The 18775-nt window shown below is 45.4% G+C and overlaps 3 protein-coding genes across 4 annotated transcripts in view; 2 read left to right on the top strand and 1 right to left on the bottom strand.

The window, feature by feature from the left end:
* TPRKB (TP53RK binding protein) overlaps positions 1-2320 on the bottom strand; it is a 30020-nt gene extending 27700 nt beyond the window's left edge. The window contains exons 1-2 of one of the 2 annotated variants that reach the window (XM_077264834.1): positions 2183-2320; positions 1893-2042 (exon numbers count right to left, since the gene is read on the bottom strand). In XM_077264834.1, the coding sequence (XP_077120949.1) occupies positions 1893-2033 (141 nt within the window). In that variant the 5' untranslated portion in view covers positions 2034-2042; positions 2183-2320. Of the gene's footprint in view, positions 1-1892; positions 2043-2119 lie in introns of both variants that reach the window. The other variant, XM_077264835.1, reaches the window with a different exon arrangement.
* ALG10 (ALG10 alpha-1,2-glucosyltransferase) overlaps positions 2205-18775 on the top strand; it is a 36732-nt gene continuing 20161 nt past the window's right edge. Inside the window, exon 1 of the mRNA XM_077264832.1 lies at positions 2205-2342. The gene's annotated coding sequence lies outside the window, so the exon portion shown is untranslated. The remainder of the gene's footprint in view (positions 2343-18775) is intronic.
* On the top strand, positions 11282-15293 carry LOC143775992 (uncharacterized). The gene is made up of 2 exons (XM_077264831.1): positions 11282-12821; positions 13296-15293. Exons 1-2 carry the CDS (start codon positions 11724-11726, stop codon positions 13932-13934), a joined length of 1737 nt encoding a protein of 578 aa, XP_077120946.1. The 5' UTR covers positions 11282-11723; the 3' UTR covers positions 13935-15293.

Here is an 18775-nt window from a genome sequence, read left to right as displayed (position 1 = left end):
ACATGCTCAGTGGGGGGATGAATCTGTGCTGCACTTTATGTACATGCTCAGTAGGGGGATGAATCTGTGCTGCACTTTATGTACATGCTCAGTGGGGGGGATGAATTTGTGCTGCACTTTATGTACATGCTCAGTAGGGGTAGATGGATCTGTGCTGCACTTTATGTACATGCTCAGTAGGGGGGATGAATCTGTGCTGCACTTTATGTACATGCTCAGTAGGGGGGATGAATCTGTGCTGCACTTTATGCACATGCTCAGTAGGGGGATGAATCTGTTCTGCACTTTATGTACATGCTCAGTAGGGGGATGAATCTGTACTGCACTTTATGTACATGCTCAGTGGGGGGGGTGAATCTGTGCTGCACTTTATGTACATGCTCAGTAGGGGATGGGGGGATGAATCTGTGCTGCACTTTATGTACATGCTCAGTAGGGGTAGATGAATCTGTGCTGCACTTTATGTACATGCTCAGTAGGGGGGATGAATCTGTGCTGCACTTTATGTACATGCTCAGTGGGGGGATGAATCTGTGCTGCACTTTATGTACATGCTCAGTAGGGGGCATGAATCTGTGCTGCACGTTATGTACATGCTCAGTAGGGGGCATGAATCTGTGCTGCACTTTATATACATGCTCAGTAGGGGTAGATGAATCTGTGCTGCACTTTATGTACATGCTCAGTAGGGGGGATGAATCTGTGCTGCACTTTATGTACATGCTCAGTAGGGGTAGATTAATCTGTGCTGCACTTTATGTACATGCTCAGTAGGGGGGATGAATCTGTGCTGCACTTTATGTACATGCTCAGTAGGGGGATGAATCTGTACTGCACTTTATGTACATGCTCAGTAGGGGGGATGAATCTGTGCTGCACTTTATGTACATGCTCAGTAGGGGGATGAATCTGTACTGCACTTTATGTACATGCTCAGTGGGGGGGATGAATCTGTGCTGCACTTTATGTACATGCTCAGTAGGGGATGGGGGGATGAATCTGTGCTGCACTTTATGTACATGCTCAGTAGGGGTAGATGAATCTGTGCTGCACTTTATGTACATGCTCAGTAGGGGGGATGAATCTGTGCTGCACTTTATGTACATGCTCAGTAGGGGGATGAATCTGTACTGCACTTTATGTACATGCTCAGTGGGGGGGATAAATCTGTGCTGCACTTTATGTACATGCTCAGTAGGGGATGGGGGCATGAATCTGTGCTGCACTTTATGTACATGCTCAGTAGGGGTAGATGAATCTGTGCTGCACTTTATGTACATGCTCAGTAGGGGGGGATGAATCTGTGCTGCACTTTATGTACATGCTCAGTAGGGGGGGTGAATCTGTGCTGCACTTTATGTACATGCTCAGTGGGGGGGATGAATCTGTGCTGCACTTTATGTACATGCTCAGTAGGGGATGGGGGCATGAATCTGTGCTGCACTTTATGTACATGCTCAGTAGGGGGGGTGAATCTGTGCTGCACTTTATGTACATGCTCAGTAGGGGATGGGGGCATGAATCTGTGCTGCACTTTATGTACATGCTCAGTAGGGGTAGATGAATCTGTGCTGCACTTTATGTACATGCTCAGTGGGGGAGATGAATCTGTGCTGCACTTTATGTACATGCTCAGTAGGGGTAGATGAATCTGTGCTGCACTTTATGTACATGCTCAGTAGGGGGATGAATCTGTGCTGCACTTTATGTACATGCTCAGTAGGGGGCAGCGCTGTGGGTTACTGACTCCAGCCCTGCATTGAAGGTGACTGCACTTTTACACCAGCAGAGGTTTTACGATGGAAATAAATAGGAAAAGTCTCTTTCTCAGTCATGATCTGGCGCAGACCTGCAGATGGGTAGCACCGATCACCGGCGGAGGGTCTGCTCACCATGGTGGGGCTCAGTAGCGCCCCCTCTATGCAGCCATCCATGGCTTTCCTTCTCAGCTGAGACGCATTCTTCACATCAGTAAACAGAAGCATGGTCGCTGTATATGGAGGGAATAGCTCCAGGGGAAAGGGCGCATCCATCGTGGCTCCCTGCAGAGAAGGGATGGAGCAGAGCGTTTACATCACACGATCACTATACGGCGCTCAGCCCCATCATGCACGCATACGCTGAGAGACGTCACGTGACCGCAGCCGTCCTCACACGTGGTGTTATGTACAGCCGCCCCCACCTCTCGTCCAGCGCTGCACACTCGGCTCCGGGATACACAGGTGCTGAGAGAAGCGGCAGCCCCTGGGTTCTGCGGGCAGTCCTAGCGAGGGCTTGTGTTTCCGCCCGGTGCTGGCTGCCTGCTGCACACTTCCGCTCGGTCAGCTGACGGCGCTGTGCGGGTGAGTGTGCTGCTCTGCATAGTTCCGCTGTAGCGTGGGCTGTGCCTTCCTGCAGTGATGGTGCCAGGAGCCCTGTCCCCGTGTGAGGACCCGCAGCAATGCCTGTGTGGCGCAGTCCTCGTCTCAGTCTGTGCTTCCCTTCCATTCATTGCAATAGGCACTAAGCATAGCCCAGCCTGGTAACCCCTGAGGTGCCATAACCCGGCCCACATCCGCTGGGCAGGCCGTGTGAACACACTGGATAGGGTTTGATCAGTATTTTGCTCTCCAACCCAGAATCTCTTCTTAAAGGGGTTGTCCAGGCTCTCACTGCAGGCTCCTGGCCACCTGTAATGTGCACACTGCCGCCTCACGACGACTCTCCTGTGTTCCTTGTGTATAGGGGCAGTCCTATGGCCATGTGAATTCTCATGGGTCTAATCAGCACGTAACTGTGTCCACTCACACAGGGAATCCGTGACTGCACACTTCTCAGCCCAGAAAACGTGTTTAACCGCTTAGCAGGGCTGTGGAGTCGGTGTCATGGAAAGTGAGGAGTCGGAGGTTTGGCTTACCAAATCCACAGCCCTGCCCCTGACCAAGCGTCGCAGCCCCCGACATCATGTTTTCAGGATTCCCTTAGCATTGCTCAGGTGATGGAATTATCTCAGGATCAGGAATTGCCGCAGGTTCTCCCCTAGACAATACTAAGGAAATCCTGAAACCGTGACGTGTTGGGGCAAAAATGTTGAAAACGTTTCATACGTTCAATTTTTATATCCTTAAGCCAGTTAGTCATGCTGTACAAAATGTATAAGTAACATTTCCCACATGTCTACTTTACTTCTGCATCCTTTTTCAAATGTCATTTTATTTTAAGGATGTATGAAGGGCTGTGTTTAGTTTCTTTAGGGGCCTAGTCAGATTTAAATGGACATTTTAAAAACCTCACCCCTCCAATACTTCAAAGCTGCTGTCAGGAATTCTTTGTTACCCTTGAGGTGCTACACAGGAACTCAGAGGAGCAATAGCAGAAGAAAATTGACCCCTGCAATTTGTTACCCATCTTCTTCTGAGCTCGCTGATACCCCATATGTGGTGAGAAACCTCTGGACAAATAACAGGGATCAGAGGGAGAAAAAGCAACATTTGAATTTTGAACACAAATTTGACTTAAATACATTGTGGGCACCCTGTCTCATTTGCACAGTCCCTAAGATGCCAAAACAGCAGAAGCTCCACACAAGTGACCCCATTTTGGTAACTAGAGTGAGTATTTTGAACCCATACGTACTACACATAAGTTGATGACATTAGTTCATCATATTGTCAATTTTCATTTTTTTCACAAATATTGCTTTAGCCTCACTTTTTTTACTTTTGAAAGGGGTAACCAGAAAAAGTGGACCACACTTTGACACCCACTTTCTTCTGAGCATGTAGTCAAAAAGTTCTGTTTTGACACACAGCAGGGCTCAGAAGGGAAGAAGTGACATTTGGTATCTGGAGTGTAAATTTGCTTTGAAGAGACCGCAGACCCCATGTCTTATTTGCAGAGCCCCCGAGGTCCCAAAATAGTAGAAACCCCAACCTCATTTTGGAAACGAGACCTATCAGATAATTCATCTGGGAGTGTGTTGAGCTTGTTGAACCCTTAGGTGCTTCACAGAAATTTTTAAAATCTGAAAACAAAAATTTGTAATTTTGACAATGGATAATAAGAGAAAACAGACCCCGCAATTTGTTACCTAACTTCTCCCGAAGGGGATGCTTCCCTATGTGGTCAAAAACTGCTGTTTGGGCACAGGGCTAGGAAAGAAAACATCACTTTATTTTTTTATTTTTTAGCGTATTTGTCATAGATTGTGAATGCTGTGTCGCATTTGCAGAGCCCCTGACATGTGAAAACAGCAGATGACACCCCCCCCCCCCCCCCAAGAGTGACCCACAACTTTATAACACTTGGCTTTGAAAACAAAAAGTACATTTTTTTTTCCTACTAAAACTCTGTTTCAGCACCAAATTTATATTTTCCATGAGAGGTAATAGAAGAAAATGGGGCCCCATAATTTATTACATTTCTGCTGAACTCTGATGCTCAATATGTGGTCACAAACTGCTGTATGGGCAAATGGAAAAAGTCTGAAAGCAAACAGTGCTATTTCACTTTTGGAACTCAAGTGTTGCATTTACAGAGCCCCTGACGTGCCAAAAAAGCTGAAAGGCTGACCCCATCTGACAAAATAAATCCCATACTGAATTAATCAATGGGTGTAGTGAGCATCTTAACCCTTTTCCCGACATGTGCAGTACATGTACGCCGCCGTGATCTGGCCGTGCCTGTCTGCTCTCATAAGCACAACGCAATGGCGAAAGCATTGTGCTGATGGTCTCCATGGTGACCCCTTGCCAGAAGATAGCAGCGGTGCCCTTCAGGGTCTTGACAGGAAGCTGGCAGAAGCATTGCAGAGTATAAGATCAGCAATCTGTCACTGTACAGTGATGTCCCATCCTAGCACAATGTAAAAAAGTGAAATAAAAAATCCCCAAATAAAGCACCAAAAAATAGATATTAATCCAATACATTTTTAATGTAAATAAAGGGAAGAAAACTTCCAAATCCACGATCCCCCAACTGGATCAAGAGAGCAAATACTAAGGTATACCAGATCCAGGGCCTTCTATCTATGGAGAAGTTCACGGCTCACTCCACTAGAGCAGTATCTGACTCCTGGGCTGAGAAAGCCAGCACTTCCATCAAGCAGACTTGCAGAACTGCTACCTGGACTTCAGTCCATGCCTTCTCCTGACATTACAGACTAGATTTAATGTCTGTTAAAGGGAACCTGTCACCCCCAAAATCGAAGGTGAGCTAAGCCCACCAGCATCAGGGGCTTATCTACAGCATTCTGTAATGCTGTAGATAAGCCCCCGATGTATCCTAAAAGATGAGAAAAAGAGGTTAGATTATACTCACCCAAGGGCGTTCCCGCTGCGGTCCGGTCCAGGGCCTCCCATCTTCTTACGATGGCGTCCTCTTCTGGTCTTCAAACTGCGGCTTCGGAGCAGGTGTACGTTATCTGTCCTGTTGAGGGCAGGGCAAAGTACTGCAGTGCGCAGGCGCCGGGAAAGGTCAAAAAGGCCCAGCGCCTGCGCACTGCAATACTTTTTCTCTGTCCTCAACAGGGCAGACAAAGTACGCCTGCGCAGGAGCCACAGCGTGAAAACAAGAAGAGGACGTCATCTGGTGAAGATAGGAGGCACCGGACCGCGACACCCATCAGACGGGACCGGGACCGCCCCTGGGCGAGTATAATCTAACCTTTTTTTCTCATGTTTTGGGATACATCGGGAGCTTATCTACAGCATTCCAGAATGCTGTAGATAAACCCCTGATGCTGGTGGGCTTAGCTCACCTTTGATTTTGGGGGTGACAGGTTCCCTTTAAAGATTTAGCCTTGGGGATAATGGTCCTCCCGGCTTTTGTTCCTCCCTAACGTTACTCTTGGGTATTCCTCCGGTGTGCTGTCGTGGGGGGTTATTAGAGAAAATAGAATTAGACTTACCGGTAATTCAGTTTCTAATAACCCACCACAACAGCACGGGTAATTCCCTCCCCTTGCTTAATATTTCTTGCATTATTCAAAGAAGGATAATAAAATCTAATTTGAAGCATTCGGACTCTTGTGGTCCTTCATAATAACACCGGAGAGAGGATGTTGGAGGTGCTATTTGACCTTTGTGCTTCCTGTCCCTATTAAGAAGGGGGTTACATTCTCTGGTGTGCTGTCGTGGTGGGTTATTAGAAACCAAATTACCAGTAAGTCTAATTCTATTTTCATGTAAATCTCTGAAATGCATGATTCAGATGGAACCCCTGGCGGAAGATTCCCTATGAGATAGTTGGAGGCACTTTGGACGCCATAAGACCTGTGATCTGGCTGTGTCAGTCTTTTTAGGTGAGCATAAAAGCACAGACAAGTCCTTTTCAGAAGTGCACAAATCAACTCTGAACAGAGACTAGACTGAGTCCAGAGTAACTCTGCCTCATTATAGTGAATGGATCCCTCGGGGGATTCATCTGAATCACGCCGCTCAGAGATTTAGATGGAAACCCCAAAGTAAGTGCTCATGGTAGAGCGCTGGATAAATATGATCCCAAATGTTATGTAAAATGTTCCCAATAAAATCTTCAACTCAATTCACAAAAAAAAGCAAGTCCCCCACTCAGGTCTGTCATCTGTTAAAGGAAATACAGGGGTTTCTAACTGGTAGTACAAAGGCTCTGGAAAAGCAAAATGGCTCCTCATCCCTCAAAAGAAATTCGGCAAGTTCTGTGCTTCCAAATGCCCCCTCCCTTCTGAGATCCAGTGTGTCTAAACCACATTTAGCGCCCACATGTTTGGCATTTCTGTAGTGATGAGAGCCCATGTAACTAGCATGTACTGGTCTGGCAGCAGTTTTCACTCCTGCTTGTTTCTGGAAAACACCCATGTAGTCAAAATTGTCACTACATGTGTAGATAAATTTCCAAAAGGGCATAGTTTCCAAAACGGGGTCACGTGGGAGGGGGATTTTGCTTTTCTAGCACTTTGGGGCTCTGTATATGGAATCCGCAAACTATTCTAGGAAAATCTGTGCTCCAGTAGGCAAATAGAGTTCTGTCCCTCCCAAGTCGCTCTGTGTGAGTAAACACACTGTACAGCCACATATGGGGTTTTTCTACATTCAGCAGAAATTGTGGCACAAATTTTGGTGCCAGTTTTACCCATTTCCCAGTATGAAAATATAAAATTTGGGGCTAACACACAATCTTGGTGGTAAGAATGTGAATTATTTTTTCTTCACTGCCCAACGGTATAAATTCTGTGATACACCTGTGGTGTCAATATAACCACTGCATACCCCTAAATAAATTAATTGAGGTGTAGTTTGTAAAATGGGGTCACTTGTGGGGGTTCTGCTACCTTAGGGTCTTTGCCAATGTGACATTGCACCCTCAAACCAGTGCAGCAAAATCTGCACTGTTATATGGAGCTCCTTCCCTTCTGAGCTTTGCACTGTGCCTCAAATATAATCAGAATCCTTGAAACAGAACACATAGTAAAGCATAAATCATTCTAGGCAAAAACTTTGTGTAAATCATCTATCCACTTTGTCGCTTTATGTTAATCTTGTTATTAAACTTTCAGTGTATTATTTTTGTAATAAACTTTATACATTTTTTATGGGATAAAGTTTGCTCTTTTTTTTTTTTCTTGCGTCTTCACGGTGCCTCAATTGTAGGGGGGGTGCACGGTGTAGGGAAATCAGGGGCTCTCCAAACGGAACATGGCGTCCACTAATTATGCCAGCAAATTTTACATTCACAAAGTGAAGTGGCGCTCCTTCCCATCCAAGACCTGCTGTGCGCCCAAACAGTTCCCCCCGCCACACACATGGGGTATCGCCATGCTCAGGAGAAATTGTACAACAAGTTGTATGGCCCATTTTCACTTGCTACCCTTGCGAAACAACTAATTATTATTATTATTTATTTTTATTTTTTTATAAAGTTAAATGTTCAAAACATTTTTTTTTTCTTCCACATTCCATTAATTCCTGTGAAGAATCTGAAGGGTTAATCTTCTTGAGTGTGGTTTTGAGCACCTTGAGGGGTGGGGTGCAGTTTTTAGAATGGTGTCACTTTTGAGTATATCATATAGGCCCCTCAAAGTCACTTCAAAATGTGATGTGTTCCCTTAAGAAAAAAAAAACATTTGCAAAACCAAAAAATTTTATTTTTATTTTTTGTTGTACAAATGAGAAATCGCTGTTCAACTTTTAACCCTTGTAACTTCCTAACAAAAAAAAAGTTTAAAAAATTGTGCTGATGTAAAGTAGACGTGTTGGAAATGTTGTTTATTTTGTCTGACAGGTCCCTCTGATTTTAACCCCTTCGTGCCATGCGCCGTACTAGTACGGCGCTGCCGGCACTGCATTAGTGCCAGCCGCAGTACTAGTACAGCGCATCGATCACCGCGGTCTCGCGCTGAGCGCCGCGGTGATCAGGTGCGGGTGTCAGCTGTATATGACAGCTGACACCCCGCAGCAATGCCCACGATCGGCGCTGTTGCCGATCGCGGGCATTTAACCCCTCTGATGCCGCTGTCAATAGTGACAGCGGCATAGAGGGGGATCGCGCAGGGACGGGGGCTCCCTGCGCTCCCCCACCGGAGCAACGCGAAGAGATCACGCTGCTCCGGTGACCTGGAAGGAGTCCCCGGATCCAAGATGGCCGCGGGACTCCTTCCGGGTCATGAGATGACCCTGCTTGCCGGCGTCTGCTGAGAATCCTCATAGCAGGCGCCGGCAAGCCTCTGCAATGTGCTGTCACATCGGTGATCTGACAGAGTGCTGTGCACACTGTCAGATCACCGATCTGTGATGTCCCCCCCCTGGGACAAAGTAAAAAAGTAAAAAAAAAAATCCTAAATAAAGAAAAAAAAAATATATATTCCCATAAATACATTTCTTTATCTAAATAAAAAAAAAAATCACACAATAAAAGTACACATATTTAGTATCGCCGCGTCCGTAACCCCACCTATAAAACTATATCACTAGTTAACCCCTTCAGTGAGCACCGTAAAAAAAAAAAAAAAAAAAAAAAAAACGAGGCAAAAAACAACGCTTTATTCTCATACCGCCAAACAAAAAGTGGAATAACACGCAATCAAAAAGACGGATATAAATAACCATGGTACCGCTGAAAACGTCATCTTGTCCCGCAAAAAAAAAGCCGCCATACAGCATCATCAGCAGAAAAATAAAAAAGTTATAGTCCTCAGAATAAAGCGATGCAAAAACAATTATTTTTTTATATAAAATAGTTTTTGTGTAAAAGCGCCAAAACATAAAAAAATTACATAAATGAGGTATCGCTGTAATCGTACTGACCCGAAGAATAAAACTGCTTTTTTACCCTTCGCCACGACAGCACCCACTTTGAGAGAGGGACCCGCCCATAGGAACAGGAAACCTACAGAGATAAAAGGGCGGCCCCCCTCTCCTCCTCAGTTGGTTTCCTGTTCCTATCGGAACTCTCTGGATTACCTACAGACGGAGGTGGTTGGAGCGCCTCCACTTTTTCTTACCCGAGCCGGTACATCCGCCTGCGTGGTTCTCTCGGTGACAGCAGGGGCTGCGGCATCGGAAGCAGCGGCGGGGGAGCCACTGCATGCAGCCTCCCCCCTCGTCTGGGCACTATCCGGCAGGTTCCGGGCATGGAAGGCCCGGCCTATGGAGGGAGCCTGTGTGTACGGGGCGCCGATTCCAGAAAGCAGCAGCGCCGGCTCTGGTGCGCGGGTAAGTCTGCGCTGCTTCATTGAACCGGAAGTGTTGGTGCACTTCCGGTTCGCGGGGGGCGCGGCACGCTGCCTGGGACCGCGCGATTCAAAAACGCCGGGGCACAGGGCTAGTTGCTCAATATGTCGTCCCCGGCAGATACTGAGCTTCCACTTGCTGTGGAACGTGATAGCGCTGACAAAAGTAGCGCTAAAAGCTTAAAGTCAGCAGCTAAACGGAGTGTTCATTCCATGGATGGATCTGACACTCACAGAAGTAAATCAAGAAGTACGGATGCAGTACTCAGACCCCACACAGTGTCTCCATCTCCTAATCCGGTATAATGATGAATATAATAGCTTCACTGGGTGAGTGTTATAATCCTCTTCCTATAAGCTGATCCCTTCCTTCTCTGATTTTCCCCTAGGCTAAAAGGACTAGTAAATCCAAGCATAAAGAATGTGCTCTATGCAGGCAGCCCTTACCTGACACATATTCTAAAAGGCTGTGTCAATCCTGTATCAGCCAGACCTTACAGGATGAGGCAGCTGTTACAGCCACAGATATTAGAGCCTAAGGGTACCGTCACACATTGAAATTTCCATCGCTACGACGTTACGATTCGTGACGTTCTAGCGATATCGTTACGATATCGCTGTGTCTGACACGCTACTGCGATCAGACACCCTGCTGAGAATCGTACGTCGTAGCAGATCGTTTGGAACTTTCTTTCGTCGCTTGATCACCCGCTGACATCGCTGGATCGTTGTGTGTGACAGCGATCCAGCGATGTCTTCGCTTGTAACCAGGGTAAACATCGGGTAACTAAGCGCAGGGCCGCGCTTAGTAACCCGATGTTTACCCTGGTTACAAGCGTAAACGTAAAAAAACAAACCGTACATACTCACCCGTCGGTGTCCTTCAGGTCCCTTGCCGTCTGCTTCCTGCTCTGAGTGCCGGCCGGAAAGTGAGAGCAGAGCGCAGCGGTGCTGCGATCTGCTCTCACTGTACGGCTGCACTCAGAGCAGGAAGCAGACGGCAAGGGACCTGAAGGACACCGACGGGTGAGTATGTACTGTTTGTTTTTTTTACGTTTACGCTGGTAACCAGGGTAAACATCGGGTTACTAAGCGCGGCCCTGCGCTTAGTTACCCGATGTTTACCCTGGTTACCCGGGGACTTCGGCATAGCTCCAGCGCCGTGATTGCAACGTGTGACCGCAGTCTACGACGCTGGAGCGATGATTATACGACGCTGCGACGTCACGAATCGTGCCGTCGCAGCGATGAAAATTTCAATGTGTGACGGTACCCTTAATACGGCAAGAAATACAGTCCCTGGGGTCAGAATCCTTGAAAAAGCAGGGCACTAAGCACCTATCTCCAATCTCTAGCTCAGAGTCTGAAGAGGGCCTAATTCGATCCTCCAACACCTCAGGATCATCTCCTAGTTCCTCTGAGGATGAAGGTGGAGCGTGTTTTCCAGTTGAGAGCATTGACAACCTTATAAAATCTGTAAGGAACACTATGGGGTGTCCAGACACTAAGGGAGTTAAATCTGCACAGGACATTATGTTTGCAGGCCTGGGTCATAAAAAGAGGCGAGCTTTTCCTGTAGTTTCTGCCATTAAAGACCTTGTAAAGAAGGAATGGGACAAACAGGGGAAGGGGTTTCTCCCATCCTCTTCTAAAAGACGCTACCCCTTCAGCGATGAGGAATTGGCAGTGTGGTCTAAAGTCCCGAAGGTGGATGCAGCGGTGGCGTCAACTTCGAAACCGGCATCTCTACCTGTGGAAGATGCAGGGATTCTATTAGATCCCTTAGACCGCAAAACAGAAGCTCTTCTAAAAAGGTCCTGGGAGACAAACACTGGAGCTTTTAAACCGGCCATATCAGGCACGTGTCCAGCCAGGTCCCTATTAGTCTGGGTTGACCAGCTTGAACAACAGGTGAAAGGCAAGATCACAAGGGATAAGATTCTTCAATCCTTGCCTCTGATTAAAAGTGCCGCAGCATTTCTAGCTGACGCTTCAGCGGACTCCCTCCGTTTAGCAGCCAGGTCAGCAGGTCTGGTTAATGCAGCTCGTCGTGCCCTTTGGCTCAAAGGATGGAAGGGAGACGCACAATCAAAAACCAGATTATGTTCAATCCCATGCCAGGGTGAGTTCTTGTTTGGGAAGGTTCTGGATGACCTACTTAACAAGGCAGGAGAAAGAAGGAAGGGCTTTCCTAAACAGTTTCTTCCTTCTTATAGGAGAGCGTTTAGAAGACGGCCATTTAACAGGAGGAGGCCGTATGAGGCCCAAAAAGATCGGTGGGAAACAAAAGAAACCAGACCGAAAGGTGCCTTATATAGTAATCCCGAAACATCTAAGCGGGGGAGATACCATCAGTGATGAATACCCAGTAGGTGGCAGACTGAAATTCTTTTATCATCAATGGGAAAATATAACCTCAAATCAATGGATCCTTCAGCTAATAAAATCTGGATTAAGATTAGATTTCTTTAAATTACCACAAGACAACTTTGTAGTAACATCTCTAAAAGCGCCGGAACAACAGGAAGCGCTTCAGTTAGAAATTCTGAGCCTTTTGGCAAAGAATGTTCTCATCGAAGTACCAATAAACCAGGAAGGGAGGGGGTTTTATTCCTCTTTATTTCTGGTTCCAAAACCTGATGGTACTTTTCGTATTATAATTAATCTAAAAAGACTAAATGCCTTTTTGGTTGAACACACCTTTAAGATGGAATCTATAAGATCTACTATAAAACTCTTGTTCCCTAGGTGCTTTATGGCAGGTCTGGATTTGAAGGATGCGTACTATCATCTTCCAATTCATATAGAACACCAACAATATCTCAGAGTTGCAGTAGTTCTACAAGGCCGGATCCGTCACTTCCAATTTACGGCCATGCCATTCGGCCTATCTATGGCTCCTCGGATCTTCACGAAACTTATGCTAGAGGTGATGGCCTATCTACGTCATCAAGACACATTAATTGTACCCTATTTAGATGATTTTTTAATAGTTGGTAATTCAGCATCTCAATGTGAAAAACGCTTGTCTAATACCGTTTCATCATTGCAGGCCTTAGGTTGGATTATAAACTTCAAAAAATCCAGACTTCTTCCAGAAACTCGTCAGTCCTTCCTAGGACTAGTCTTGGACTCTGTAAGTCAAAAATGTCTTTTACCAGAATCCAAAAAGTTAATCATAGTTTCAAAGGTCGCTACGGCAAGATCAAATCCTCGTATGTCCCTCAGAGAGGCCATGTCTCTCTTGGGCTCTCTCTCCTCCTGCATTCCTGCGGTTCAATGGGCCCAATACCATACCAGAACCCTACAACACCAGGTGCTTCATGCTCAGTCTCATTTCCAGGATCATCTAAATTCAAAAATCACCTTATCTGAAGACGTACTTCATTCACTTCGTTGGTGGTTAAATAAAGTCCATTTGTCCAGAGGAGTCTCATGGGCATTTAGGTCCCCTAAAATACTTACTACTGACGCAAGCCCAGAGGGGTGGGGAGCCCATCTGGGTCAAAATATGGCCCAGGGTTGCTGGACTCCTTTAGAGACTCAGCAGTCTTCCAATTGGAAGGAGCTAAATGCAGTATATTATGCTTTAAATTCTTTCCTTCCTCAGCTTCGAGGTTCTCATGTCAAGATCCGGTCGGACAACACAACTGTCGTCGCGTATTTAAATCGGCAAGGCGGAACGCGATCGGAAAGTCTCATGTGTTCAGCGGCAGACATCTTCGATCTAGCAGAACCCAATTTTCTATCTCTCACGGCTGTCCACATCAGAGGTATAGAGAACTCAAGGGCCGACTTTCTAAGTCGCCACACGCTCCGCCAGGGAGAATGGACCCTCAATCCTCGCATATTCAAAAACATAGTGGACATTTGGGGTCTTCCGCAGATAGATTTATTTGCGACCAGGAGCAACAGGCAAGTACCAATGTTTGCATCCCTGAATGTGGCAGATCGTCCAGATCTAGTAGACTCGCTCCAGTATCCATGGAATTACGATCTAGCCTACGCCTTCCCACCAATGATGCTAATTCCTTTGGTGGTCAAGAAAATAAGAGAAGAAAAATCAAAGGTGATTCTGATAGCTCCATTTTGGCCAAAGAGGCCTTGGTTCTCCTGTCTTCGAGCGATGTCAGTTTGCGATCCGTGGATTCTGCCAGTGACTACAGACCTACTCTTTCAGGGTCCATTCTACCATCCACAAGTAAAGGGCCTCCACCTCACGGCGTGGAACTTGAGAGGCAGATACTAACTTTAAGAGGGTTTTCTCAAGAACTAATCAATAAATTACTGTTGAGCAGAAAAAAATCTACAACTCTAATCTATAGCAGAGTATGGAGAAAATTCCTCAACTTCTATACAAAACCCTTCTCTAAGGTTCCTATTAAAGCCATCCTTGAATTTTTACAGAAAGGTCGTGAAATGGGGTTATCAGTTAATACTCTGAGAGTTCAAGTGTCTGCCCTGGGAGCCCTCTATAGTGCTAACATTGCTAGTAATAGATGGGTAACTAGATTTATTAGGGCATGCGAGAGGTGTACACCGGTTCATGTTCCACGCCTGCCACCCTGGGACCTGAATCTAGTCCTAGACTCCTTATCTGGTCCTCCCTTTGAACCTTTATATTCTATCCCTCTTAAAAACATCACATACAAGGTAGCTTTACTGATAGCCTTAACTTCTGCCAGAAGAGTGGGTGACATCCAGGCCCTCTCTATAGACCCTCCATTCCTAATAACATATCAGGATAGGATAGTTCTCAAACCTGATCCTTCATACCTCCCTAAGGTAGCTACAAAATACCATAGAGCCCAAGAGATTTTTCTACCTTCCTTTTATGATAATCCAGCAAATTCAGAGGAGGAAAAACTACATATGCTTGATGTTAAAAGAGCAGTCCTGGGCTACATAGACAGAACCCGCTCTTGCAGACAGAGTAGGGCTCTGTTTGTGTCTTTTCAGGGTCATCGAAAAGGCCATGGAGTCACGAAAGCTACCTTGTCCCGGTGGATCAGAGAGGCTATCCATCTTGCATACTTGTCAAAAGGCGAAAGTCCTCCAGAGGGAGTAAAGGCGCATTCAGCTCGAGCCGTATCATCCTCGTGGGCGGAGAATAAAGACATTCCCATCGAGCTCATATGTAAGGCCGCAACCTGGTCGTCGCCTTCAACTTTCTATAGACACTATAGGCTTGATCTGTCTTCCGCTTCTGACTTGGCATTCGGGAGAGCCGTCCTTAGTACGGTAATCCCACCCAGGTGAAGGGTCTCTGAAAGTCTCTCAAAGTGGGTGCTGTCGTGGCGAAGGGTAAAAAGCCGGATTACTCACCGGTAATGCCCTTTTAATGAGCCACGACAGCACCCTGTCACTTCCCACCCTTGTAGATATGTATAGTTATTAATACAAAATATTCTCATGGGTGATTATAGATATAATAAAATGTACTAATAATTAAGAATGTATACTAATTTAACAATGGCGGTTCCTCTTGTACTCTGAAAAACAACTGAGGAGGAGAGGGGGGCCGCCCTTTTATCTCTGTAGGTTTCCTGTTCCTATGGGCGGGTCCCTCTCTCAAAGTGGGTGCTGTCGTGGCTCATTAAAAGGGCATTACCGGTGAGTAATCCGGCTTATCCTTTTTACCAAACGCGGAACGGTATAAACGCCCCCCCTAAAAGAATTTCAGGAATTGCTGGTTTTTGTTCATTCCGCCTCCCAAAAATCGGAATAAAAAGCGATCAAAAAATGTCATGTACCCGAAAATGGTACCAATAAAAACGTCAACTCGTCCCGCAAAAAACAAGATCTCACATGACTCTGTGGACCAAAATATGGAAAAATTATAGCTCTCAAAATGTGGTGATGCAAAAACTATTTTTTGCAATAAAAAGCGTCTTTTAGTGTGTGATGGCTGCCAACCATAAAAATCCGCCCAAAAAACGCTATAAAAGTAAATCAAATCCCCCTTCATCACCCCCTTAGTTAGGGAAAAATACTTAAATTTAAAAAAATATATTTATTTCTATTTTCCCGTTAGGCTACTTTCACACTAGCGTCGGTACGGGGCCGTCGCGCTGCGTCGGCCCGACATACCGATGCATACTGTGCAAGCGCCGCACAACGGGGGCAGCGGATGCTGTTTTTTCACGCATCTGCTGCCCCATTGTGAGGTGCGGGGAGGTGGGGGCGGAGTTCCAGCCGCGCATGCGCGGTCGGAAATGGTAGACCGTCGGCACAAAAAAAGTTACATGTAACGTTTTTTGTTGCCGGCGGTCCGCCACAACACGACGCAACCGTCGCACGACGCTTGCGACGTGTGTCAATACGTCACTAATGTTAGTCTATGGGGAAGAAACGCATCCTGCAGATGACTTTGCAGGATGCGTTTTTTCGCCAAAACGACGCATTGCGACGTATGCAAAAAAACGCTAGTGTGAAAGTAGCGCTAGGGTTAGGGCTGGGGTTAGGGTTGGGGTTTCAGTTAGAATTGGGGAGTTTTCACTGTTTAGGCACATCAGGGGCTCTCCAAATGCGACATGGCGTCCGATCTCAACGTGTTTGTTTGCGTTAAAACGCATGCGTTTTTATAGAAAAAAACCAGAACACACACTGAAAAGTCACCCACCACCATCAAGGTGATAAAGGGATCCAAACCCTAACCCTACCCCTAAACTCACCCCTAACCGTTTAATGAACATTTTCTGACAGTCATAGTGCCACGTATTTCAGTGCCACGATATTTCAGTGCCACGTCTTTCAGTGCCACGTCTTTCAGTGCCACGTCTTTCAGTGCCACGTCTTTCAGTGCCACGTCTTTCAGTGCCACGTCTTTCAGTGCCACGATATTTCAGTGCCACGTCTTTCAGTGCCATGATATTTCAGTGCCACGTATTTAAGTGCCACGATATTTCAGTGAAATACGTGGCACTGAAATATCGTGGCATTTACGTTAAATACGTGGCACTTAAATACGTGGCACTGAAATATCGTGGCATTTACGTGAAATACGTGGCACTTATATACGTGGCACTTATATACGTGGCCACTGAAATATCGGTGCCACGTATTTCAGGTTAGGGTTAGGGGTAGGGTTAGGGTTTTTTGTTTTTTTTCTTGTGTTTTTCTATAAAAACGCATGCGTTTTACCGCGTTTACATGCGTTTTTTCACACATGCGTTTTTTAAAAAAACGCATGCAGATAAAAACGCAAGTGTGAAACCAGCCTTACCCTTGGGAAAATAAAAACATGGGGGCTAAAATATAATTTTCGTGGAAAAAATATATTTTTTATTTTCGCGGCTCTGCGTTCACTAAACTGTAGTGAAACACTTGTTGGTTCAAAGTTCTCACAACACATCTAGATAAGTTCCGTGGGGGGTCTAGTTTCCAATATGGGGTCACTTGTGGGGGGTTTCTACTGTTTAGGTACATCAGGGGCTCTGCAGGGGACACCTGCAGACCAATCCATCTAAGTCTGCATTTCAAACGGCGCTCCTTCCCTTCCGAGCTCTGCCGTGCGCCCAAACAGTGGTTCCCCCCAATGTATGGGGTATCGGCGTACTCAGGACAAATTGGACAATAACTTTTGTGGTCCAATTTCTCCTTTTACCCTTGGGGAAAAAAAAATTGCGGGATTTTGTGGAAAGAAAAAATGATTTTTTAATTTTCACAGCGCTACATTCTAAACTTTAGTGAAACAACTGGGGGTTAAAAGTGCTCACCACACATCTAGATAAGTTCCTTAGGGGGTCTTCTTTCCAAAATGGTGTCACTTGTGGGGGTTTCCACTGTTTAGGCACGTCAGGGGCTCTCCAAACACGACATGGGTTCCGATTTCAATTCCAGCCAATTTTGCAATGAAAAGTCAAATGGCGCTCCTTCCCTTCCGAGCTCTGCCATGCGCCCAAACAGTGGTTTATCCCCATATATGAAGTATCAGCGTACTCAGGACAAATTGCACAACTTTTGGGGTCCAATTTATCCTGCTACCCTTGGGAAAATAAAAAATTTGGGGCAAAAAGATCATTTTTTGTGAAAATTAATATTAATTTTTTTTTACGGCTCTACATTATAAACTTCTGTGAAGCACTTGGAGGTTCAAAGTGCTCACCACACATCTAGATTAGTTCCTTAGAGGGTCTACTTTCCAAAATGGTGTCATATGTGGGGGTTTCCACTGTTTAGGCACGTCAGGGGCTCTCCAAACACGACATGGGTTCCGATCTCAATTCCAGCCAATTTTGCATTGAAAAGTCAAATGGCGCTCCTTCCCTTCCGAGCTCTGCCATGTGCCCAATCAATGGTTTACCCCAACATGTGGGGTATTGGCGTACTCTGGACAAATTGTACAACAACTTTTTTGGTCCAATTTCTCCTGTTACCCTTGGTAAAATAAAACAAATTGGATCTGAAGTAAAAATTTTGTGAAAAAAAAGTTAAATGTTAATAAACTTTTTGAATGTGGTTTTGAGTACCTTGAGGGGTGCAGTTTTTAGAATGGTGTCACTTTTGGGCATTTTCTGTCATATAGACCCCTCAAAGTCACTTCAAGTGTGAGGTGGTCCGTAAAAAAAATGGTTTTGCAAATTTTGTTGCAAAAATGAGAAATCGCTGGTCAACTTTTAACCCTTATAACTCCCTAACAAAGAAAAATTATGTTTCCAAAATTGTGCTGATGTAAAGCAGACATGTGGGAAATGTTGTTTATTAACTATATTATGTGATATAACTCTAATTTAAGGGCATAAAAACGAAAAATTTGAAAATTGCTACATTTTCATAATTTTCGACAAATTTCTGTTTTTTTCACAAATAAATGCAAGTCATATCGAAGAAGTTTTACCACTATCATAAAGTACAATATGTCACGAGAAAACAATCTCAGAATCACCAGGATCCGTTGAAGCGTTTCAGAGTTATGACCTCATAAAGTGACAGTGGTCAGAATTGTAAAAATTGGCCGTGTCACTTAGGTGAAAACAGGCTTTGGGGTGAAGGGGTTAAGGGTGTAAATATTAGAAGTTTTAAAATTGCAAATTCAAAATTTTCGCAGAATTTTCAATTTCACAAACTCAAGTCATATCCATTTTTTTT

This window comes from Ranitomeya variabilis, chromosome 5 (assembly GCF_051348905.1).
Source record: "Ranitomeya variabilis isolate aRanVar5 chromosome 5, aRanVar5.hap1, whole genome shotgun sequence".
Classification (NCBI taxonomy): domain Eukaryota; kingdom Metazoa; phylum Chordata; class Amphibia; order Anura; family Dendrobatidae; genus Ranitomeya; species Ranitomeya variabilis.
This window is presented reverse-complemented; position numbering and strand designations above follow the sequence as displayed.